At 34.9% G+C, this 27050-nt stretch overlaps 1 protein-coding gene across 1 annotated transcript in view; it reads left to right on the forward strand.

The window, feature by feature from the left end:
- The window catches only part of VPS50 (VPS50 subunit of EARP/GARPII complex), a 123621-nt gene that overhangs the window by 12780 nt on the left and 83791 nt on the right, over nt 1-27050 (forward strand). The window contains exons 3-9 of the mRNA XM_080667117.1: nt 12095-12217; nt 13526-13597; nt 15643-15696; nt 17828-17898; nt 18611-18728; nt 18812-18847; nt 20011-20093. Coding sequence (XP_080523243.1) covers nt 12095-12217; nt 13526-13597; nt 15643-15696; nt 17828-17898; nt 18611-18728; nt 18812-18847; nt 20011-20093 — 557 coding nt within the window. The remainder of the gene's footprint in view (nt 1-12094; nt 12218-13525; nt 13598-15642; nt 15697-17827; nt 17899-18610; nt 18729-18811; nt 18848-20010; nt 20094-27050) is intronic.

The raw sequence follows: 27050 nt of genomic DNA on the forward strand, positions 1-27050 counted from the left end.
CCTGATTGCCCCTAACCGCTTCTGCCTGCCAGCCTGATCACCCCCTAACCACTCCCCTGGCAGCCTGATTGATGCCTAACTGCTCCCCTGCCAGCCTGTTTGCCCCTAACTGCCCTCCCCTGCAGGCCTGGTCACCCCTAACTGCCCTCCCCTGCAGGCCTGGTCCCGCCCCCAACTGCTTTCCCCTGCAGGCCTGGTTCCTCCCAACTACCCTCCCCTGCTGGCCATCTTATGGCGGCCAACTTGTGTCCACATGGGGGCGGCCATCTTATGTGTTGGAGTGATAGTCAATTTGCATATTACTCTTTTATTAGATATAGGAAATTTATTTTAAATTTTAATGAATTCCCTGAATTTATTTATCTTATAACTGGAAGTCTGTATTCTTTGACCAACATCTCATTTCCTCCACCCCGAAGTTCCTGGCACCCACTATTCTGGACTGTTTCTATGAGTTTTGCTTTTTTAGATTCCACACATAAGTGTTATGATACTGTATTTATCTTTCTCTGTCTGACTTATTTCACTTAGCATAGTGCATTCTCCATCCATATGTCAAATGGCAGGATTTTTTTCTTTCTCATGGCTGAATTTTACTATTTCTCTCTCTCTCTCTCTCTCTCTCTCTCTCTCTCTCTCTCTCTCTGTGTGTGTGTGTGTGTGTGTGTGTGTGTGTGTGTCTGTGTAACATATTTTAATCCATTCGTCCATTGACTTATACTTAGGTTATTTCCCTATCTTGGCTATTGTGAATAATGCTGGAAAATGGGATTGCAGTTATCTCTTCAAGACCCTGTTTTTATTTATTTTTTTAATTATATACCCAGAAATGGCATTGATTGGTAGTATGGTATTGCATTTCTAATTTTTTGAGGAACCTCTATACTGTTTTCCATGGTGGCTGCACCAGTTTGTAATCCCACCAACAGTGTTCCCTTTTCTTCACACCCTGCCAACATTTATCTTTTGTCTTTTTTATAATAGCCATTCTAACAAGTGTGAAGTGCTCTTTGTTTATGGTTTTGATTTGCATTTCCCTGATGATTAGTGATGATATACATGTAAAAAAATTTATTTTTATATAATTGCTTTAAAATTAATATTCTGGTTCTTGGTGATCTGAACTTTATTGGCTTAAAAGAGATCTTTAAAGTTTGAAATTATTAATAGCACTGCAACAAAATATAAAATATTAATTTGAAATGACTATTTTAAAATAACATTTTTATTTAATAAAAAATTAATATGTAGTGTGAACAGAGAACATGGTAATCAGAAAAAATACCAAAAACGAAGTCACCAATGTTAACAGTCAAGGTTAACATCGCCTTCTGGTGTTTTCCCTGTGCATATTCAGTAAATTAGTTGAGCATTTACTATGTGCTCTATTCCCTAGGGACTGGCCATGGCAAGCAGTCTTTTCCAGAAAACAAAAGTCTTCTGTTGTCAGAGAGCTTACTTAGGTTCAAGTAGAGGGAAAACAGACAGTAAACACGGAGATTGCAAATTATGACAAATTCTATGAAGAAAATTGGGTGATGAGATACATTTCATGAAGGTGGGGGTTATTTTGCATGAAGTAGTCAGGGTAGGAGAAACCCTCTTTTTTTGTTTTAAAAAATGGTATTGCACAATATTTTGGAGCTTGGGTTTTAAACAGTAAAATGTATTGCACAGAAAATGCTTACAATATAGTATATTTAGGTTTAAAATGCAAGCTACTTAGCAGTGAAGCTTAGGTAAGTATTTTTTTAACTTAATAATAATTTATACCTGTTATAATGGCTGTTAACAAAAACACAAGGAATAACAAGTGTTGGTGAGGATGTGGAGAACAGGAAACCTTGTGCACTATTGGTTGGAATGTAACTTGGTGCAGCCACTGTTAAAAAACATTATGGTGGTTCTTCAAAAATTAAAAAGAGGTCTACCATATGATCCAGCAATTCCACTTCTAGGTTTTTATCTGAAGGAAATGAAAACAGTACATTCCCACGTTCATTATAGTATTTTACAATAGCCAACGTATGGAAACAATCTAAGTATCCATGGATGGATGAGCAGATTAAAAACTATACACAATGGAACATTATTCAGCCATAAAAAAGAATGAAACCTTGCCATTTGGGACAACATGGCTAGGCCTCAAGGGCATTGTGCTAAGTGAAATAAGTCATACAGAGAAAGACAAATGCTATATGATCTCACTTTTATGTGGAATATAACAAGAACAACAAAACACACACACAAGCTCATATATACAGAAACGGATGGTGGTTGACAGAGGTGGAGAACAGAAGGTGGGCGAAATGGGATACAGGTGAAGTACAAACTTCCAACTATAAAATAAATAAGTTAAGGGGATGTAATGTATAGCATGGTACCTATAGTACAGCAAGAAAAAAATTCTGTAACTATGTATGGTGATGTTTGTTAATTAGGCTCATTGTGATGATCATTTCACAGTATGTACAGATATCAAGTTATTATGTTGTATATCTGAAAGGAATATAATGTATTATCAGTAATACTTCAGTAAGAAAATAGAACATTATCTTAGCTTGAGTTCCCCTGATATTCTAGTGCAAGAAGTAACAAGAAAAACAGTTTATGCTTTTTAAGTAGTCAATGTATAAATACTTATATAGAGAGACTTTTAATTTTAAAAAAATGTATTGATTATTTTGAGAGAGAGAGAGACATCGATTTGTTATTCCACTTATTTATGCATTCATGTATGTACCCTGATCAGGGATCAAACCTGCAACCTTGGCATATCGGAATGATGCTCTAACCAACTGAGTTATATGGCCAGGGCTAGAGGAACTTAAACATTAACTTAATTTAATAGCTCAACCTCACTCAAGTATAGGTAGAACATAAAAAAGGCATTCTTGGTCTTTAGGAATGGATCCATTTCTATTTCCTTTTCTTGTCATAATGTCTAAGTTGTAACAAGGAATTTTGATTTCAGTGGGGTTTTCCAGAAAGAAATAGTTTAGCTTGGGTTGTATTACATTAAAGTTTCTAGTATAAAGGATAAGTAGGAGGAAGATATTAGGATGGATCATATGAAATGGCTGTTTAGGTTAAAAATGGTCTAATTGGCAAATTTCCTGTGGTTGAACTCACTGGAAAAAGGAAGCTAGAAGGAAAACTGAAGAAGGGCATTAGGTGTGCTTGGTAATCCAGAAAGTACGATTGATTGGGTATTTTTTTTTGAGAACTATAAATTTTAAGTAGGAAGAAACATTAGAAATCATGAGGTACAGTTTCTGCATTTTATAGACATAATGACACTCTATCCCATTTTAAGAGGAGATGTGAGTCAAATAATCCATATACTGAAAATTTGGAACTTGGTGGAGAGAATAATATAGAAAAGTTAAAAAAAATTAGGATTGCTTACAGAAGTTGCTTTAGGAAAGGAAACTTTATGACAGACTTCAAAAATTGTAGCTTAAATAGTTCGGCGCCAAGGTCAGTGGTGTCCAAATTGCTGCACATTAGAATTAGCAGCACCCAGGCCATTCCCCTTTCCAGTTAATTCACAGTGTCTGGGGTGGAGCCAGGTGCCCCATTCCAGTTAGTTCACAGTCTGGGTGGAGCTTGGTGTCAGTAATGTTTAAGGATCCTTGGTGATTCAGATGTGGAGCTAAGTTTAGGAACCATTGACCAAAGAATTAATAATGAGAATGGATTAAGGTGAAGTACTCTTAAAAAAGGAAGTTATTTCAAATTAATGGGATTTTCATGCAATGGTAAGGGTTTAAGAAATTAATTGATATAGTATTTACTGACTAAATTTGTCAATCATTTAAAGAAATTTATACTTTTTGAATTATGTGTAAGGTTTCTACTTATTTGGTTATAAGAATTATGAACAAATTTATTAGAATATATAATAATTATAATAGCTACATGGTTAGCAGTTAGAGAATTTATTAGTACTATATTTGAGAGTATTATTTGTTAAATACTGATTAAAAAATAAAACATCACTATTTAGAACTTTTAAAATCTACATCTAAACTTTAAATACTTTCCATAGTACTTCCATAATGGTTACATATCATCAATGTGAAAAAGAGTACTAATATTAACATTATTTTATGCATTTTTACTGAAATACTTCTTTTTGATATTATTCTTTAAAGATAAGGTTTGCTTAAGGCCTTGATTTCACTAACTTATAAATACAAATAGGATTCAAGCTATGTTTACTATTAGCTATGTCTTTGATTTTTTTCATTTAAGAAAAATATAAGGCAGGGGGACAAAAGAAATATCTGTTGCAGTTAAAACTTGAAATATATTTGTCTAAGTAAAATAAAGTGTTTTTGTTTGTATGCCTAATCCATCCCACAACTACTTAATACCTGCCTACTCTGTAGTGTTTCTATTTTATAGCATTCTAGGAGTTTGGGCAGAATGTGTTTCTTAGCATTTAAAATACTTCTGTGAAGTAAGATAAATGGATTTGCCTTCTTAGTATCTATAAAAAGAATCCTAAAATCACACACTAATTATAATTACGGAGCTTTGTTTTCAGTACTTTACCATGATATAAGCAAAGTGTGCTGAATTAAGAGCCAAGAGAACTAGAATCAAATAGTGAGTTAAACATTCAGTTTATTAAAAGGGAAGTCATTTTAATTGCTTTCTGACTCAGTTTCCTCATCTGTGAAAAGATGTGATTATGATTTCCAAGAGCTTTTTTTAGCTCTGATATTTTCTATATTGTAATATTTGTATGAGAGATATATAAAAATACATATACAAAAGAATGCACTAAGCAGTTTTTTAGAAGATGAGTATATTGGTATCTGTAATAGACAAGATTAGTATTAAAGTTTATGACTAGGGGACTTTTTTAGCTTTTAGTGATAGAAGCTTTTAATTTAGGATTACATGTCATTTAAAACCGGTATCTTCTGCAGATGGTACCCAGGGACTTTAACCATGCCTCTGCAAAATCATTTCGAGTTTGTCTTAGGCACTCATGGCTAACAATATTTAGCTGTGTTGTTTTAAACCACTAATGAGATTAGACTCCTCTTGCTTTCAGAAGCTTTGGTATTTTAACCCTTCTTTTATAGAAAATCATAAAAGATGATTCACACAGTGCACTTGGCAATCATTTATTGAGCCAGGGTCCCTAAGTTTTGAAGATGCAAAGAGGTATAAGACTGTTCCTACTTCAGTCTGTGTGGGAGAAACAAGCAGAAATAGGTAATTTCAGAATAGTGGAAGAGCAGTTAAGGTCTGTACTAGAGTATGCACTGTGGGAGCACAGGCAGGGGAGGATTTGAGTAGGTAGAAGTTAATGCAGGATCTTCTAGAGTTGGCAATTAATTTATTTTGGAAGGATAACTGGTGTATAGGTGAATTTTTTAGTGGAAATCCTGGACACTAGGGTACTGATTAAAAAGAAGGCGAGAACATCAGGTTTAGAAAAAGAGAAGCATTAAATTTGAGAGACATTTAAAAAGCAGAATTTAGGAGTGAGGACTTTATTGGATGTGGAATGTGAAGGAATTGGAAGCACTGAGGTTTTTGGACACGGATTGAAGCTTCTGTGATGTCTTTTCTCAGAATAGAGAGCAATTCTTTTTTTTTTTTTTTAAGAAAAAAATATTTTTATTGATTTCAGAGAGGAAGGGAGAGGGAGAAAGACATAGAAACAAAAATGATGAGAGAGAATCATCCATCAATCAGCTGCCTCTCACACACCTCCTACTGGGGATCTAGTCTGCAACCCTGGCATGTGCCCTGAAGGGGAATTGAACTGTGACCTCCAGGTTCCTAGGTCAGCACTCAAGCACTGAGGCATACAGCTGGGCAGATAGTAGTTCTTCTTTTAGAGGGGCTCTGAAAAGACATTTGAAATCTGAATGAAAAACAAAATTAAGAGTTGTACAGTGGATTTTTCTCTCAATTTGTAATGTCTCTTTTCTTCAGTATTAACTCTAGATAGACAGGATGTGGCAAATAGCTTGCTGTTGTTCACAGAAGCTGAGAAAATTTATCGCTTTAAAAAATTGCTTATCTCTAAATCTATTGTGTTTAATGTTTTTATTTTCATATGAATAAATTTAGGAAATACTTGTTAAAATATAATTATTGAATAAGAGAAGTAAATAAAAATATTTGGCAGAGTATCAAATATGAAAGTTTTGCTTTCCAATTTTCTGTGCATATTAATAACTCAGTACAATTCTATGAATAAAATCAATTTTATTTCATGATCTATATCAATATCTTTTAAAGATATGTTAAAGAAATATCTCTAAAAACCAATTTGTGTATATTTAGAATGCCATTATTGCATAGAAAGTGATTAAAATATATTATTTTATTAATATATTATAATATAACATAATATATTAATTATGTTACAAAGTAGGATTAAAACAATGCTGTTTACTTTTATAACCTTTTATAAAAAACTAAGTCATTTTGCTGAAATCTCCTTTCAAATTGTAACCTCACCAGTATTCCACTAGAGGGCACTGAAAGACTGAAGAAAAACGGGCTAGGCTCTAAAAGCTATGTTTTATTTAAAACACACAAATACAAACTGATGAACCGCTGCTTTGATGGATTATTATTGTCGTTCTAGTGGGACTTTAAGAAAATATGCCATTTCCCCACATAATCAGACATCTGGCAATTCATTACAAATTTATATGATATATGTATGGTTTTAGGGTATCTGTGATCTTGAATCCTATTTCATTTGGAAACGGAAAACCCATTTTTGTTCAGTGAGTTATGATTTTTATAATGCTGACTGAATATTGAAAATTTATGCGTTTGTCTTTCTTTTTAGGTTCTGGTAGCTAAACTATTCTTTTGCTCTCAATTAGAGCTCTAATGTGATATTAACACGAGACTATGATTTCCATTTTTAGAATTTATTATAACAGAATAACTTTCTTATGTTGACTGATGAACAATATAAACAATTAAAAAATAGCCTTTGATAAGATGTATCTTGGGAAACCCAAATTCATACTATTCAAGTGTAAAAGTTCTCCCCTTTCCCCCCTACACTCCCTGCACAGTGCGTCCTGCCATTCAGGTATGTGATGTAACTGTGGTCTAACAAGCTAAGTGCAGAAACTGAAGTTGGTTTGCACTTCATATTTCACTTTGTAATTTTTCTGTGGTGTTTTGAAACCTGATCTGTGAAATGAAGATTTTGTATTCATCTTTTAGTTTGAATAAAAACCTACTGCTGAGGATTATAAGCTTCCAAGCTGTTCTGTGGGCTTAAAAATTAGGCTAAATTGTTTTTCAAAATAAAAGAGAGTATTTTATTTAATAAGGTAAGGAGAACCATTAAGTTGTTTATAACGTTTTACACATATGAAAGTGAATAGAATTGAAAGTCCTGAATTTGGGTTTGTATTTCTAATTAATGTGGTATTTTGTATAATTTGAAAGTAGTGGTTAAATGCAAAATTTGTAATTTTTTCTTTTTCCCTCCTAAACTTGAATATGGTCCCTTAAAGAGGTGAATCCTTAAGTGAGAAATTGTTTTGTAAAGTTATAGCCTACTTCCTTAGAAACCATAAATACACTGGAAATGTTTTTAACACCTTACACGTGAGGGCTCCACTTGTTTTGTAGATTTGAATCCTCAGTTCTTATAAAACCTTTTGTTGTTATGTTGAGAGGAATAATGGCTGGGCTAAAATGTTGACTTAAATTTCTGATTGTTTTTCTTTATTTTTCATAGTTATATTAATGATGTATATTTTTTATATGTATGTTCATGTAGCTTTATCTCAAAGATGATATAAATAGAAAAATAGGCTAGGTAATATATGCAACCTTGTAGTGTATTGTAACTGCTAGAAAAGACAGACTCTAAAATATCGAATAACTTCTTTGTTTCTACCACTTTCCTAAAATAATCCTGCTTAGTTTATTATGCTAAGAAAATACTGAATATTTATGCTTTTTTTTTTATATAGCACTTGGCACAGTGATATATGTGTTGAATATATTTTATTTTTATTAAGGGAAAAATATGGTTCTAGTATATATTAAAATATATTTTATTTTTTAAAACTCTTAATTGTTGCATTTTATTGCCTCTTGGTATACATGCACATTCTCCCCAGGACATTTTTCTACCCTGTGGAAGCCACCTTCTGTTGCTTAACTTGTTGTATGCTTTCTTACTACACTGATTTTACATATGCTTTGCTTTATATTTATAACCTTATCCCCAGAATTTCTCAAATTTGAAATTTTGCCTATTCTCATATTCTCTAAATGCCAGCCTTACATCAGATATGAACTCACTATCCCTTGATGCCCTTTGTTTCCTCTCTATCTCCTTTCTGTTCTGCTTTGCATCGTTATTGTTCTTCATCTCCCTCCTATTGCTTTCCTTATGTCTGCCTTGCATCATTATTGTTTATTCATCTTCATCCTATTACTTTAGCAACTATCTGAGAGGAAAGCTGTCTTTGTGTATGACCTAGTGTTGAGGATTTTTACATTGTGGGAATTAAAAAAAAAGTTAAATTGAAATATATGACTTGAGTGGGAACAGTATAGAGCTTTGAAAGTAGGCAGATTATTTCCTCCTGATTGTATGAGAAAGAGATTTTATTTTATTTTTCCAAAAGAACTTTTGTTTTTATTCCTTTACAATTTAGTTTATAACTTTAATTATAGTTTTACTCCAGCTTTAATTCTGGGGTGACATTGATGTACTTTTTCTTTATTTTAGGTGTAGTTGATTACCATTGCAGGCAAACTGTGGCGTATTTGATGGTCTGTAGTTATTGATAAATTATTTTTGAAATTTTAAGTTTTCCAGAACCTTTCTACCACTATTGATGATAATATGTGTTTTTTAGTTAATATTTGTGATATAAAATTTACTATAAAAATAAAGTCCTTTAAAATTTTTAGAAATAGTACTTACCTTAAGTATCTAATATTATTGTACTTTTAAAAAAGTGATGTATTTTAATAGGTATAAGGGGTTTCATTTGTTCTATTCCCTTGATTTTGCCTTTTAATTTTTTTGTAGGAAGTCTTGTTTATTTTATTTGCATAAAACTTTGCCTCATACATATATATTGGCTTGCAAATTCGGTTTTGATTTAGGTGAAGAATTAGGCTTTTTTGTATATCTCCAATCCTAGGAAACCAGTTACATAATGGCAAAATTATGGAGTAATTGTGGTAAGAATATGCAATCTAGATGCTTTGTTTTTTTCCTAATTTACATGCATAAAATATCCCTAAAATCATTTAACATTTATTGTTATTTCTAGTTAGGAGACGTAAACCTTTCATGCAGAGTTTGTGGAAAAATTTGCCAGCAAAACAAGAATATGTTGTTTTTCCTTTTGTTCTTTTATATTCCTTTTTAAAAAATATAACTCACTGTACAATTAATTTCAGTTTGTTCAGTGATTATTATCTACAGTGTGACTTGGCGCTGCAGGGCATAGTGATGGAGTAACACGGATAAATCTCAGTTTTCAAGTGTGTAATCCAATCGAGCAGGCAGAACTAAGGGCGAGGAAGCCTTTGGAGACGATTAGGAGAAACCGGCTTATAGCTACAAGTGCAGTGGGATAAAAAGGTGCTCGGGATTCTAAACAGAGTGGAGTTTGAGATTAGATTTATGTTTTCACACAGGAGCCACTAAGTTGTGTGAAAGGAGAGGGTATTTTATAGGCATATAGTGGTGGGCATTTGTTTTGGATTGAATTCTACTTTAGGTGCCGTGCTTCTTTTTCTGCCTTTCTTGGTTTTATCCCTTTCCTTATTCTAATTTACTTACCGTGTCAAGTGTTACATGTCAGTTCTCTGAAATTATACGAGTTTGCCTGCTCTCTGTGATATAATTGCTCAGTTCTCCAGGAAGAAATGACATTTGACCTTTTATATACATACACAGATTGTACTTTTTTTTTTTTTACAGGTTCATCACATTTGTGAAATGTACACTTATGAGATACTTATAAATGAAATCATATTTTTCCTTTGGCATTCTTATAACTTTGGATATATGTTTCACTGTCATTTTGAGTGTGTGTGTGTGTGTGTGTGTGTGTCTTTGTAGGTGACAAAAACTAGGCATGGAGAAACGAAGTGAATTGTCCAAGGTTATTAGCAGAGTTGTAACTAAAACCCAAATGTCTTTACCTTTAAATCAGTCATTTAGGTGATATATGGATAACTTCAGCATGTAGTTACATGTTATTGGCATGTATACATTTAAGGTAAAGTGCTCATTCATTGCAGTCTCTTTCAATTTTTAGTTTAGCTCCATATCTGATGTTTTCCAATCTTAGTAATTTTTGTAATCTTCAGGGTTGTTTTTTGTTGTTGTTTGTTTGTTTGTGGTACCAAGTACATTTATTTGCTACTTGTGCTGTGGAATTCCTAGGGAGGCAACATTACCATATCCTTATTTGGACCTTATTTCTAGCCTTAGCTTGCAGCATTTGAAGCTGGTATTTCAAAAGCCTGTGGACTTTTAGGGAGGAAGATTGCCAGAAAGTTTGGATCTCTTTTCGTATTTTCTATGTCAACGTCATTTTACATTTGTTTGCAGGGAGCTTGCCTGTGGATAGGCTAGCTGAGAACCCTCTGCAAGTGATGTGGTTTTAACCCAAGTCTGTTCTTCAGCGCCGCTGTCCAGGGTACTACACAGATTAGTGTGTTTTAGATATCTTCGCTCCCAAATACAGCCCCCACTGATTTCTTACTGTACTCATAGTATCTAATTGCATAACCTGAATTGGTGATGGCTGTATCTTTGACATTTTTCTGTTAATGAATTTTGTAAGTTGAGTTTTGGTACTAAAGAGGCATTTTCTTTTTCATGCACTTACTTTGCCTTCTCTTTTAAATTTACTGGAATTTTAAACAAACAATTAAATATTCTCTTGATCTTCAGATTTATTGCTCTAATATTTTAGCTTAGATTTATCAAGAGGAGATAATTTTATGTTTAATAGGTTTACAAGTGTAAAATATCAATTAAAGCCTAACAGATATATGATATAAGGCTTTTTTAAAAATATGAGGCTTTCTTTTTATTGAAAACTGTGCCCTGCAATAAAATAATCTAGATAGAGTACTTCTCTTTGGCAAATAATGTCCTCTAACTGACCATATAATTTTTGTGTATTTAATTAGTGAGAATTCATTAAGAATTTTAAAGTATTATTTTAATGACTATAAAATGATTTAAAATACTAGTTTCGTTTTGTGTACTTAAATGTATAATCAAGTAACTAAATTTTTCTATATAATAACGTCTTGATTAATTAGTGTGGTTAAGGGAGGGTATCCGGATGACTGAAATTTCCTAGTTAACTGAAGGTTTATTCAAGTAAGCAATGAAATTGCATAGGTGAGGATGCTGACATTAGGGGTAGGATTTGTCTATCAAGCTCTTTTTAGTTACATGAAGTCATAGAAGTTCCATTGTGTATTATTAGGAAGGAGCATTTTATCAGATGTCGAGCACTCATTTCACAATCATATCATTAATTGCAGTATTAGTAGACTTGGAAGGAAGTCTCATGGACTTGCAGAGCTAAACTGGTGAAGCTTTTCTGGAGCCAGTGTTTCTTAGCTGAGCAGTGAGATTTTTTAGCAGAGGGAAGGATGTCAGCTTCTCAGGGGTCCCCAGTGCCGATTGTGACTCAAATGTCACTGAGATGTTGTTCCCTGTTTATCTGTGTGAGGCAGGTTTTAGAATGTTGTAAAATGATGAAAACGTGTCTACATGTGGTATGTATGTATGACAGATACTAGATGGTTGTTTTTTCCTTTCATTAAACATCTAAGTTCTCTAAACTACTAGTTGGCACACAAGGAATTGAAAATCAAATCTGAATTATCAAACTGGCTGTTTTTTCTTCAATAGATGAATAGTTTTTAGTGTTTGGCTATTTTCATGAACTTTCCTGTTTTCTATCAGTTTGTCTTCTTTGTCAGAATGATTCCCTGGATTTGTGATTATTAAGAAAGATGATTATTTATTTCCGTGTAGATAGAACTATAACAGCTACAAGTACTGTAATTGTGATTTTTTTTCTTAAAGGAGGAATTCCGAGAACTTCGAGAACAGCCTAGTGATCCTCAAGCTGAACAAGAACTAATCAATAGTATTGAACAAATATATTTTTCTACAGACTCATTTGATATTGTAAAATATGAGCTGGAGGTAAAAAAAAATTCATTAAAACTTGTCTAAAGCCGCCCCCCCCCCTTTTTCCCAATGATTGCATTTGTGAGATTTGAATGCTTTTTAGGGATGTTATATATATATATATATTTAATATATTTTATTGATTTTTTACAGAGAGGAAGGGAGAGGGATAGAGAGTTAGAAACATCCATCAGCTGCCTCCTGCACACCCCCTACTGGGGATGTACCCGCAACCAAGGTACATGCCCTTGACCGGAATCGAACCTGGGACCTTTAAGTCCGCAGGCCAACACTCTACCCACTGAGCCAAACCGGGTAGGGCCGGGATGTTATGTTTTTTGATACCAGGATTGGTCTGTAATGACCATATGGTGATTCAGTGAACTGTCTGCATTGTTTAAAGGTGAAACTATTTTTAAAAACGTAAAATTAAGTGCAGGAGTAGAATATTGGTCCAGGAAACATTTCTGTACTTTTGTTTTTTAACTGTTAACATACAGTATGTTAATATGCTGCCTCTATTTTATGTTAAATATGTTTAGAAAAGCTCTAGGATTTTTAATCATGGATATCTATATAATTGTGTAGTCATGATAAGTATCCCTATGCCATAATGTTACAATATTGGCATTTTAAATTTATAAGAACTTAAAAAAAAAGCCAGAATAGTAAAATTTGTTTTTAGACAAAACCAAACACAATGTGCATATACATACTTTATATGCAGTACCTATAAAGGCATTCCCCATCTCATTTGAGGCCTCATTCATCAGTTGACTGAGACTTGGAGTCTAAGTTGGAGTTTCGCACCTACACAGTGGCACACACTTTTGATAGTTTCCTATGCTATCCTTTGAAAGCCAGTGTATAATCTAGCATGTACTCCAACAGCTGTCACTGTCACACTGAGGTGCTTAGTTACTACTCATGGCACTTCAGGGGGGAATATGCTTTGAATTCTGTCACAGAGAAGTAGGAATATACCTGTGCTGGTAGAGTAGGGAATTCTGTCACAGATCATGAAAGCAGTGTCTCCTAGCATAGGAGTCAGGGTTCCGAATGGTAGTGGGATTTCCTGGAAGTGGGAGGCAGCTGCAGTGGAAATGGTGGGCTAGGCAAGGAGTACAGAGGGTAGGGTAACAAAGATGTGTAGGCTTTTGTGTCTGGAGTCTACTAGGGGACGCAGGGAAGGCAGGAGGAATGAACATGATTGAGATGTGACACTGTTTTTTATATGCACAGTTCATAAGTCAGAGGTATACAGGTAAATGACACCAAACTAAACAATTTATTTTACGTTTCTCTAATGGATTTGTTTTTTAGAAGCTCCCTCCTGTTCTCAATTTGCAAGAATTAGAGGAGTACAGAGACAAATTGAAACAACAACAAGCTGCAGTGAGTAAAAAACACATTTCTTTGTGACAGAACCGTAAATGAAACACAGAATAAAGGTGTAATGTTTTCAGGTGTTATGGTTTAACTAATACAGTAACATACTAAACAAATCATACTTAACATGACTTTTTCTTAACTGATACATTTATATTAAAATTTAATGCATATTCAGAACTGGAAGATTTTCCTCTGGAATCCTAAATGTGATGAAAGAATTTTGAACTCTTTTTCAGCTTACTAAGTACCTTTAAGCTCCTTGTCATGCAAAACTACCCACAATTTTGTAAGGAGTTTTTGTTTGTTTGTTTTTAATCTCAGAATAAAGGTTCCCATTTATTGTTAAAATAGGTCCAAAGAGAATACAGGCGTAGGATTCAGAAAATCTGAATTGTAGTCACTTAACTTTGGTAAATAAATCTCTTTTGTTTTATCTGTGAAGTGATGGATTAGACCAGCATTTTCTTTAATGCCATAAAATTCTATAATTCTATATTTCCTCATGTTAGGCTGAACTACTTTTATAAAATTCAGTCTCTATGCAGTTACTACTATGTTTAGGATTACTCATCTGGAAAATGAGGAAACATGTAACCCATTTCTATAGATTGACATGAGTGCTAATTGAGATAATGTAGGGAAATCACTTAGTACACTGCCTAGCACACAGCAAAATAACAAAAACTACATTGCCTATTTTTTTAAAAAAATATGTTTTCATTGATTTTAGACAGAGAGGAAGGCAGATGGAGATAGAGAGAGACATTGATGTGCCAGTGAAATATTGATTGGCTGCCTCTTGCACACCCACTACTGGGGATTGAGCCCACAACCCAGGCACATACCCTGACCGGGAATCAAAATGGTGACCTCTTGGTGCATGGAACGCCGCTCAACTGACTGAGCCACCCCAGCCAGGGCTACATTGTCTGTTTTTGTTTTTGTTTGTTTTTTAAATAAACCCAAGTTGGTAAAATTAGGTGGGTTTTTATCTGGATACATCTATACAAATTCATATCTATACACATCTCTACATACATGTACAAATTCAAAGCAGATTAAGAAAGCATGAAAAGATTAATGCCATTTATAAGTGTGTGTGTGAGTAATGTTTCATTCTCAGTTGGCCTGGGGGAGGGGAACCCATTGTGTTTCCTGAGCAAAACATTCACTAAATAACTTCAGTGTGCCCTGCTTTGTCCTAGACTTGGTATCACACAGTGTAATCTGACAGAGGCCCCTGAAATTGTGAAATAAGAGCCTCATGTTTAAAATCATTATAATTAACTTGCATGCCTTAACATTATTCATGGAATTGGCTCAGAAAACCTGAAATATCTCCATAGCATTCCAAAAAAACACATGTTCTTAATTCTTCAGAAGGAAGGGACCAAAATACCGTTTGTCTTCTTCTTTTTTTTTTTTTTTAATATATTTTATTGATTTTTTTACAGAGAGAAAGGGAGAGGGATAGAGAGTTAGAAACATCGATGAGAGAGAAACATCGATCAGCTGCCTCCTGCACACCTCCCACTGGGGATGTGCCTGCAACCAAGGTATATGCCCTTGACCAGAATCGAACCTGGGACCTTTCAGTCCGCAGGCCGACGCTCTATCCACTGAGCCAAACCGGTTTCAGCCCGTTTGTCTTCTTATGTGGTACAAACGGATCTGCAGGGTGCAAGGACATTCCTGTTTCCCAGATATTGTCTCCATAAGTTCAGTTGATTAAACACTTATTTATCTTAACAAGTTCATCTTTTAATGCAAATCCTGAACTCTTAAAGATGATTAAACTTTTGTGTATGTTAGTCAAATCAGATAATGATACCCAACAGTTATAATGAACATTTGTTGAGTACTGTGCTCTGTGCTGTACCTCTTTTACTAATTTCATATCCCAGAGAGATATGTGTGGTCATAGCATACTGTAAAGTTTGTAGGGAAGACCTGTAGAATATTCTTGGAAATTTAAAAAATATAAAATGTAATAGGAAGCATGAGGTTTTTTTTTCTTACTTCCTTTGTTTGATGGTATGTTCTTATAGGTATCTAAAAAAGTAGCAGATTTAATCCTTGAGAAGCAGCCTGCTTATGTAAAGGTAAAATAATATTTGTTATTTTCAGTAGTGAAATTTAAAAAATGAGTGATTTAGTCCTGAAACTGTTGAAGTATTTTAATTTATCCTTTTATCTATAGTTTTGTAGCAACATACTCACTGTGTGTGTGTGTGTGTGTGTGTGTGTGTGTGTGTGTGTGTATTCTCATTTGGGGGTATTTGCCAAACTGAAGAAATGAAAGAGTTTTTATAACTGACTAGAGGCATGGTGCATGAAATTCGTGCATGGGGGAGGGGTATCCCTCAGCCCAGCCTGCACCCTCTTCAATCTGGGACCCCTTGAGGGATGTCCGACTGCCCGTTTAGGCCCGATCCCGGTAGGATCAGGCCTAAACAGGCAGTGGGACATCCCTCTCACAGTCCTGGACTGCTGGCTCCCAACTGCTCACCTGCCTGCCTTGCTGATTGCCCCTAACCACTTCTGCCTGCCAGCCTGATCATCCCCTAACCACTCCCCTGCCAGCCTGATTGATGCCTAACTGCTCCCCTGCCAGCCTGTTTCCCCCTAACTGCCCTCCCCTGCAGGCCTGGTCACCCCTAACTGCCCTCCCCTGCAGGCCTGGTCACCCCCAACTGCCCTCCCCTGCAGGCCTGGTCCTCCCCAACTGCTCTCCCCTGCAGGCCTGGGTCCCCCCCACCTGCCCTTCCCTGCAGGCCCAGTCACCCCCAACTTCCCTCCTCTGATGGCCTGGTCACCCCTAACTGCCCTCCCCTACAGGCTTGATCGCCCCCAACTGCCTTCCCTTGCAGGACTGGTCCCTCCCAACTACTCTCCCCTGCTGGCCTGGTCGCCCCCAACTGCCCTCCCCTGCTGGCCTGATCTCCCACAACTGCCCTCCCTTGCAGGCTTGGTCCCTCCCAACTGCTCTCCCCTGCTGGCCATCTTGTTGCAGCCATCTTGTGTCCACATGGGGGCAGCCATCTTTGACCACATGGGGGCAGCCATCTTGTGAGTTGGAGTGATGGTCAATCTGCATATTACTCTTTTATTAGATAGGATAGAGGCCTGGTGCACGGGTGGGGGCCAGCTGGTTTGCCCTGAAGGGTGTCCCGGATCAGGGTGGGGGTTCCCTTGGGGCATGGGGTGGCCTGGGTGAGGGGCCTGTGGTGGTTTGCAGGCTAGCCACGCCCCCCAGCAACCCAAGCGGAGGCCCTGGTATCTGAGATTTATTTATCTTCTGTAATTGAAACTTTGTAGCCTTGAGTGGAGCCAAGCCTCCTGCTTGCTCCGTGGCTGCAGCCATTTTTGTTGGGATTTATTTATCTTCTATAATTGAAACTTTGTAGCCTTGAGTGGAGGCCTAGGCTGGCTAGGGTGTGCAGAAAGCTTGGCTTCCTCTATTACCAGGAAAAACTAAGCCTCCAGCTCGCTCCGTGGCTGCAGCCATCTTGGTTGGGTTAATTTGCATACTTGCTTTTGATTGGCTGGTGGGCATGGTTTGTGGGTGTAGTGGAGGTACAGTCCATTTACATATTACTCTTTTATTAGATAGGATTCTAAAGTAATATCTTTGGTTTTCCAAACTGTAGAATAGCCAGTGAAAATTGCTTTTATATTCTTTGTAACATGTAGATTATTAATAATGAACGCTCAATGGCAATATAACAATTTGGTTTTAAAACATGATATAATTGGAATTGTGCAGCAGAATCTGTCTTTTCAGTAGAAAATTCAGAGACTTCATAATCCATTAAAATATCTACTATTGTTCAGAAGAAAGCATTCATTGTCAAAGCATCTTAGCAAACAGAAATCATATTTGTCATATTCTTGATTATCTTGTGAAATTCTGTTGGGTAGAAACATTTAAGTGATTATATTAGTCTTTATTTATGCCTATATTAAGCAGGTTGGGTCTAGATTTCCTTATAAGCAATACTAACTAAATATTTTGTCATATGTTGTTGTGAAAATCAATTGAAGATTGTCATTCTAAATAATTTTGTTGAAATATATACCAACAGTTTTCAGGTTCAGGTATTTTTTTTTGCTACTTTGTTTTCCAAGCAGGCTTTTCTTAGAAACCCACTAAAGGTTTTGTTAGAGTACCATATGAATAGGAAAGAAAAATAAAATGCCTCAAATAATAACCTGTATCTAATCTTTCCATAGGAACTTGAAAGAGTTACCTCATTACAGACAGGTCTTCAGTTAGCTGCTGTTATCTGCACAAATGGGAGGAGGTATTGCAGTTGATGATATTTTCTTCTTTAAACTGGAAAACATTTCAAGGAAAACTATGAAACTATCATTGATAATTGATTTTTTTTATTGTTACTGTAATTTCTAGAATACTACTTAGTAACATTAAATATTATGATCCAAAAATTATACTAAAATGGTATGTGAGAAATGTCTGTACATCTAGTTATAGCTTAAAAACATTACTGTTTTTTTATTGCTTAGATTAATGCTTCTCAAACTATTTATGATGAAGGACCAGTTTTTTTTTCTTTTTAAATTTCTAACTCGTTACAGGGTGTTATTTTTGTAAAATGCAATAAAAACAAAGTACTAGGAAAATGGGGAAAAACAAACCAAAGACATACAAAATACATTCCCAATTATTTATTTATTTATTCATGAAACATAACATTATTATGTCATCTTTCTCCCTAAATGTTTTTAAATGCTTATTTTCAGTTTCTTTGTACTTTTCTTCTGATGGGCCAGTGACAGTTTGAGGATTGGCACTAGCCCACCCACCACACTTTGAGTAATGCTGGCTTAGATTGAGCCGTTGAATAAATTTGTCAAATAAATTTGTGATAGTAGTCATAATGCCTAGTTTTAAGATTAATCAAGGATACTGCCTTATTAGTTACCTATTGTTCTGTGTGGATAATATTCTTTTTATGCTAGAAAAATTTAATTATTTATTGTTCATTCTTGCAGACACTTGAATATTGCCAAGGAAGGTTTTACTCAAGCGAGTTTAGGCCTTCTTGCAAATCAAAGGAAACGTCAGTTGCTGATTGGACTTCTGAAATCTCTGAGGACTATAAAAACATTGGTATATACAGGTTACTTTTTAAAAATTAAAACAATTTTATGATTGAGACAGGTTTTACCTTTGATTTTTTTTTTTTTTTCCAGCAAAGAACAGATGTGCGCTTGAGTGAAATGCTAGAGGTAAGTTAATAAGGCTTGGAAATTTGGCCATCTCGATAATATTAAATAGAAAAATTATAGTGAAAAAATTCAGATGAGCATTTTTCTCAAATTGGTAGATGGTATAAAGAGCCCTTTTAGACATGCAAAGGTACTCTCTCTAGAGCATTTTTCTATTGACATAATGTGCTTCAATTAGAAAAATTTATTTGGAGAAATATTTAGTTTGTAGCAACATGGGAATGTGAACGTCAGCATGTTTTGATTGTATTTGCACTCAAATAATAATAAAATTGTCTTTTTCCTCTAACGTATGGTGGTAATTTAGGATCTATTTCACATATTAGTTATGTTTGCCATCTCATGTTAATTGGTTTTCTGAGTGAGCTATGTGTTTTCTCTTTGATGGTTTCTTAGCATTCTCAGTCTACTTCTGTTACAAGGTTCACAAAAGCCTAATCTTCTATGTGTGCTTCCCTATTAACACTGAAGCTCCTTAGGGTAGGAACTTTATCTCAGCATCCCCAGTGGTTTGAATTGCATTGTTGAACTTAGATATGACCTTAAGGAAAGAAATTTTTAAGGGTTTTCTGTGTAATCACTGTATTACTTCTAAACTATTATGATTAAACTAGGGTTTGAGACATCCATATGAAAAATTCTTTTGACATTAAATTAATGTTTAGGTGATAAAAATATTCTGAGGTTATTAATGAATATTTTACTTTTTTCCAAATTTATTTGTTTTTAAAATATTTATTGATTTCTTGGTGGTAGAACTGTTGAATGTTGCTTACAGGTAGAGTGCATAATTGTTTTGGAACATTTTATGTAAACATTACTCAAAGAGGAATGTTGATAGTTAAAGAGCACTTCCCCGTGAAGCAGCTTGTAATCCTATATAGGTTTTATCCACATGTCATGGTCATAGAGAGCTGTGACTGTATATTTGAGGAAACAGAATATTTTTTTTCTGTGCATACATTTTAAATGTTTTACTAGTAGGTATGTACCTACTTGCCTCTCTATTTTATTATTTGTTATTGGTTTTCTAATCCTTACATAAAAGAAATTAAACTTTTCTGGTTCTGTAACTTTTGGATAGAGGATGAACAGAGATTTCTTTTCTTCAGGGGCTTTAAGAAAAATGTCTCCAGTCTAATGACTTCTGTTGTTATCTTAAGGAGGAAGACTACCCAGGAGCTATTCAGTTGTGCCTGGAATGTCAGAAAGCTGCCAGCACTTTTAAACATTACAGTTGTATAAGGTAAGGTAATACAGAAATTTTAAAGCTGACTCTGTTGCCTGTTTTTAATGTAGGAATTGTGTTCTAAACAATATTAATAAACATTAAAAATAAATATCAAGTGCTCTGTTCTTTTAGCATTCTTGTTCATAAATGGGTAGTACAATAAAATTACAAATAATAAATCTTAAGGTATGAGAGATCAGATACCCTTTCGTTTCACCTCACAGACACTCACATTCTTTCTAATCTCATTGATTTCTTTTTTTTTTAAATATATTTTATTGATTTTTTACAGAGAGGAAGGGAGAGGGATAGAGAGTTAAAAACATCGATGAGAGAGAAACATCGATCAGCTGCCTCCTGCACACCCCCTACTGGGGACGTGCCCACAACCAAGGTACATGCCCCTGACCGGAATCGAACCTGGGACCTTTCAGTCCGCAGGCCGACACTCTATCCACTGAGCCAAACCGATTGCGGTTGATTTCATTTTTATAGAGAAGTGGAGAAGAATACATTTAACTCTTCACATCCACATTGCATCACTTGGGAATTCTTCCTTCTTAACTTTGCCCTGCTTATAAATATTGAGAGTGTTATTGTAGTTTGTTTTTCAGATCCAGCTCATACTGATGATAATTTTTGTGGAACTTACTTTTTATCATAGTCATGCTTGTAATATTTACATGACTATTTAAGGTGTTACATCTTTTGTTTAGTTATTTATAAAATGTATAATGTAAAAATGGCTGCTACATCCTTTGCTACTAGTTCGAACTTTATTAATGGATGTTTGGTTGGCTTAAAAAGGTTTTGTATTACTGATGCCAGTACCTTGGGAGGCTCTAATCCCCAGGTGTAATTCCCATCATTGCACTAAAACCATCACAAATAAACATAACACTCTAAAATAGTGTTCTTGCTAAGCAAATTCAGTTTCAAATTAAATTCATACGTATTGTCGAATACAGCCCCTTAGTTTCTCCTATATAGAAATTCTAGCTTATAGTCAGTGAGCATGGCTCACTGATGTTATAGATGTTGATTACGAGTATTTTAAAAAGATTACGGTAGACCAAAACACTAATACACCTTTGAATTTAAATTTTTTTTTAATATACTCTGACATCATAGGTCTCTGCTGAGTGTAGGGTAAGGGCTAGATATTTCCCCCCTAGAGATGCTCTTTAAATATTTAGGGTATTTTTTTTTCTTTAGGATCATGCATATTGAAACAACACACTTTTATTGGATTAGGAAATACATAATTGGGTAGTACTGTGATATTTTGATTTTATTCATTTGAAAAATTTTAAAAGGCCTTCTGGGTCCTGGAAAAGGGTAGCACACATTTAGTTCATTATGCAGTGATAAATTCGTTAGAGTGAGCACAGCTTATTTATGAGCAAGTGAACATAATTCAGGCAGTTATATATTTATTGTTTATTACATGCCAGGGGCTCTGCTTTGGAATTGATTACATACTGTAAACAATATTATCTCTAGAGAACATAATTTATAAAGAAGGACTTGAACTGAAGAAGGCACAAGTGGGATGGGGTCTTAGGGAGAAGGAAGTTGAACACACAGTAGAAGCATTGGGATCTCACTTTCCTAGGGGGTCAAGATGAAGGAGGACCTGAAGGGGGAGCAGGAGTTGAGCTAAACAAGATCTGGGGGGTTGTGGAGATGAGATTTTAGGCGTCATGATGAAGTTTGTTGCAGAGATGGCAAGCAAAGTGAGGACTGGCTTTATAGCAACAAAGAAGTCAGAATTGACCTTGTTGGGACAGATTTGGTTGATGTATAAGTATAGAATGAGGAAATTTTATAGAGAGGAGAGATGTGCAATTGAAAGGGAGAAACCTGAATAATTGAAAATTGATGGGAAAGAATGAGAGGTTGAAAATAAAATAGAGTATATAATATATTAAGACTTTGCAGGGATTGTAGTAAGAAGGAATAAGTATGGAAATTTGGTGGAAGGAAATTGAGGGAGTAGGTGACAGGTGTTGACACTTTATTTTTTCCATTAAATAGAAATTTTATTTTAGCTATGCTAAAGTAAATGTCTTACTGGACCAGAGTTAGTTATATAAAATGTTTTTGAAAGAAATTCTCATTTAGGCTTTTTCGAGTTAGCATGAAATAGCTTCTAAGTACTTTTTAATTAATGTATATAGTGATATGTGGAGGAGTTGTGATGACAGCTATCTGACCTGGTCAAGTTTTGAAACTGAAAAGATCTGTAATGATGATTTAAATTAATAATTGTTTTATTTTTAGATAATACAATATATAAGAACTGTGCTATGTTTACATATGTGAGTCATCCAAATAATAAGAATAGTTTGTCATATTCTCTGAAAATAGGTAAAAAATACATGCACAAAAAATACATTGATGGCCAAGGAATTTATTGTAATGGGTTTCCTGGGAAAACTGGTTGAGTTGTGTTTTTAACTTGGTGAGTTAGTGACAATGTCAGGGTGACTCAATAAACAGGGGTGCTAGTTGGAGTTGTTTGGTGGAGATGACAGCCCCTCCACTGAGAAGTCTCCCCCACATACCAGCACGGTTGCCTTTGTTGGCTACCATTCATCCTGCCTAACCCAGTCCCCTTTCCCCTTCGCCTCTTATTTCACCTTTTCATCCTAGTTGGGAGAACATGAGAAGTTTGTTCACTTGTAGATATATGACATGGGGTATACAGGTAGAATAATTTGATATGTCAACAAGTTGAGTCCATGAAAATGGCAGTAATTTTATTACAATTTCTTTTTATTTTTGCCTTTATTAATTAAATACACCTTTTTTATTGCACACATTTTTCTTTTGCACTTTTTTTCCTGGTCTTCTAAATACAATATTGAACCTGTTCTTGGTCTCTTCAGACATGATTCATCAATACTTTATTCCTTTAATTTACCTGGAGTTGTGGAATTTAGCCAAAGCAAAGATTTAGTCTTTGCTTGGACCTGAGTGAATCAGAGTGAAAGATCATTTGACACTCTGGTAATCATGGGGATAGTAATTAATTTCCAACTGAATTTACACTTTCATTTTTGTTAACATTTATATTTATTTTCATTCCTGTGGATGACTAGAGAATGATGAAACACATTTCCTTTAGAAACGTCCTTTAAGAAAACTATGATTTAGAGCATTTTGGAATTTTGGTGTGATTTTTAAAAAAATATATTGTTAGCAAGTTCATATGTATAGTGAACCACCTTGTCTACTTCTTAATTTTCCTTGGTAGATTCTATATTCCTCCTTTCTTTCCTAGTCATATTGATCCTTTATTGGAAATAAAATTTTTGGTAGAAGGAAGGGACCCTGTAGTCTTAGGAGTAGATTACGTGATTCGGAATGGAGGAAAAACAGAACTCACATATTTGCTTCTGTACAAAGAACCATTGATTGTATACCTAGTAAGTCTCAGCTGACATGACTATATAGTTTAAAACATGAAATACCAAGTAATGATGATGTAATCTGTTGATAGAAAAATAAAAGAAAACAGGTCCTCATTTAGTACCTTGCATCTTCCTTGAGATGTACTGTGTTTCACCATATTTTTTGTTTCGGCATATTAAGATACTGTGACACCAGTTTTTTTTTCACTTTTATAACTGACAGGGAACATTTTTATATTATATGACATTTTTTGAGTTGATTGATAGAAGGACATACAGTTGGGATTTGTTAGGAATAAGAATCAGAGTGTGTTTATGTTCAAGTACATCTGAATGAAGTATATAATTTCTTTTTTGAAATTTATCCAAATTAGTTTTAAGAACAGTTATTCTTAAAAGTCAGAACTTCTTTATTATTTTTAATTTCATTTGAAAGAAACTAGTTGAGTGAACCTGAGTGTATTATGGGTTATGCACTGAAAAGTTTGCATGCCATCAGAAATTCTTTGTTAAATATTGTACTTTAACATAGACAGATGTACAGTCAGCCCTCCATATCTGTGGGTTCTGCATCTGTGGATTCAACCAACCATGGATTGAAAATATTAGAAAGAAAAAATCACCCAGAAAGTTCCAAAAAGCAAAATTTGAATTTGCCACACACTGAGTACTATGCTGAATTCACCCAAATGAAGTGTAGACGTACCCCTGCGATAGCCTATATGCAAATATGTTATGTGCAACTACTACACCATCCTATATAGTGAGAGGGTACTATGGAAATCGACTGAATGTCGAACGACCGGTCACTATGATGCGCACTGATCACCAGGGGCCAGACGCTAAACATAGGAGCTGCCCCCTGCTGGTCAGTGCACTCCCGCAGGGGGAACACCTCTCAGCCTGAAGCCCTGAGCCAGGCTCATGGCTGGTGAGCACAATGGCAGCACTAAGGATGACTAACTGAAGGGTCGCCGTCAGTCCAATATCCCCTGAGGGCTCATGGACTACGAGAGGGCACAGGCTGGGCTGAGAGCCTCCCCTTCCCCCACTCCCCCCTCCTCCCCTAGTGCACGAATTTTGTGTATTGGGCCTCTAGTTTTACGTAAGGGACTTGAGCATCCACAGGTGTTTTTGTCTGCAGGAGTCCTGGAACCAAACCTCCATGGGTATGAAGGAATGCCTGTACTTAATTCTCATAATCATTACAATACCCCCTCCCTTCCCCCATTATTATAACCTTGGCAGTTGAATGAAAATTATAGGTTGTGGTACTTCTTTAAATTATTGAATAATGAACACAGCTTTTAGGTACAAATACAGCAGTACTAGGAACTATTCTTCTCCTGTTGCCCTTGATTCCTTTTTAGCAATATGTACCTGCCCTCGCTGCTTGGGCCAAATTATTGATACCATGCTATTCTGACACTGCCTGCACTCCTTTTTATTTTAACTTGTTTTACTGCCTCTTTCCCCCACGCCACACTATTTAAAAAAAATAATGTTAAGTAAATCACATGGCAAAAACATACTCTTTTAAACAAAAGGAAAAGGTAAAGGATTTTCTCTCTACCCTATTCCTTTCTTTTCCTATTCCCTGGAGTAAACCACAGCCTATTAATTAATTTTACAGCTGATAAATTTTCCTAGTAGTTTTAATTATAATTTAAAATAATACATTAAGATATCTTTTTTTCTGGTTTATCATTGTAAATAGTTGCTTACATTTTTATTACATTTTTTTTGTATATTGTTTTGTTAGTTACCTCTAAGAATTTTTTTATATGGGATACATGGGAGGTACATTTTTAGATTTTGAAATGATCTTAATTTTGTCCACACACATGATTAAAAGAAAAATTATTTTTTTGTAAAAAAATAGAAGGCATTGCTCAGTTATTTTCTAGCCTCCCATTTTGTAGGATAGCATCATATGTTATTCTCCTCATTTCATCATAAAGGGTCTCTTTCCTTTAGATATTTTTAGAATTTTTGTCTTTTTACTTGATATTCTAAATTTCACCAGTCGCCTAGAGAAGTCATCTATGTCAGACTCTTTACTCCTAGATAATGAGACAAGCATGAAGTATTATTTAATGTTTATCTGCGTGAGGTGCTGTTACTTGTTACGCCAAGAGCTTTTGCAATTTATTTGTTCTCTAGGAGTTTAAAATAACAGGCAGTTAAAAGGCTGGACTGAGGGATAATATTCAGTTAAGAGCACAGAGTACACAAACGAAGAGCATCAGAGATGTTCCTGCTGTGAATGGCTCACTTCTTATACCCCTGCAGGAATGGAAAATATTGACATTTATAGGAGCAGCAGTGGAAGCTAGGCATTGTTAGCTAAGGCAGCACTGACTGTACGGTCATTCTAAATTAGATTTTATTAAGGTTTCCTCACTAGAGCTTTATTTTTTAGCTTTTACAAGTTGAATCATGATGATGGTTATGATAATACTATTGGAAGCTGTTTGGCCTTTGCTATGTGTCAAGCTCTGTACTAGTCATTTTCCTTACTTTTTATATTTAGTATTGATAAAATATTCCTCCAGAGTTGTTGTTATTGTCTCTGTTTTATAGATGAGGAATTGATGCTTTGTAAAATAAGTGGCAGAGCCAGGATTTAAACTTAGGTCAGTTAGAATGCAGAGCTTGTTGCTTTTAACCCCTACTGCACTGTACTACCTAATAATGTATAGCTATTCTATACAGTGGGGAGCTCATGGCTAGTAAGCAGTTTTTATTATTCTGCTTTGGTAGTTAATTGCATTATTTTCCTAGACCTGTTTCTGCCAGTTGTGTTTATTACTGTTATTTATGTTAAGTAAGTAAACTAATGAAATGAAGCAGTAAGTTGAATGCAATGGAAAAACAAAACATATTGTTTGAAAGTTAAGTTGAATGCATTGGATAAACAAACCATATTGTTAAAAATAATTTTTTTTAAATTTATTGAGGATGAGACAACATATAAAAATTGGGGGATATAAAGTAACTAAACATGACTTGGCATTCGGATTGTTTTTCATTTGTCTCTAAATTTCTATTTCATCTTAGAAAAACTGAAACTTGAAATTACATACAATTTATTTGTGATTTGGCTTATATGAGACTAAGAAGTTAAAACTCAAATCAAATGAAAAGACAATGGCTTTAAGTCAGAAATGACTGAGTGAAGTACATTTAAATACAGTTTTAGTTAAAATGACAATGTGCAAGTAAATTCAAGTATATGGTATTCACATGTACATATTTCTGTTTTAACTTTGATCAGTTGACCAACAAAAAAGTCTTCCACTGAACTCTAGCACTGGTTTGGCAAATTTGTCTTTAAAGGGATGTATAATAATATTTTAGGTTTGGTTACAACTATTCAGCCCTGCCCTTGTAGCAGGAAGGCAGCCATAGTTAATATGTAACAAATTCATGTGGCTGTGCTCCAATAAAACTTTATTTAGAAACATAGGCTATTGGCTAGATTTGGCTTCTTGGCCTGATCTCTGCTCTAGAATTACAATTCAAGTTTGGAGATGTTTTGATATCCTTGGTATCC

This window comes from Plecotus auritus, assembly GCF_963455305.1.
Source record: "Plecotus auritus genome assembly, chromosome: 4".
In the NCBI taxonomy this organism is placed as follows: domain Eukaryota; kingdom Metazoa; phylum Chordata; class Mammalia; order Chiroptera; family Vespertilionidae; genus Plecotus; species Plecotus auritus.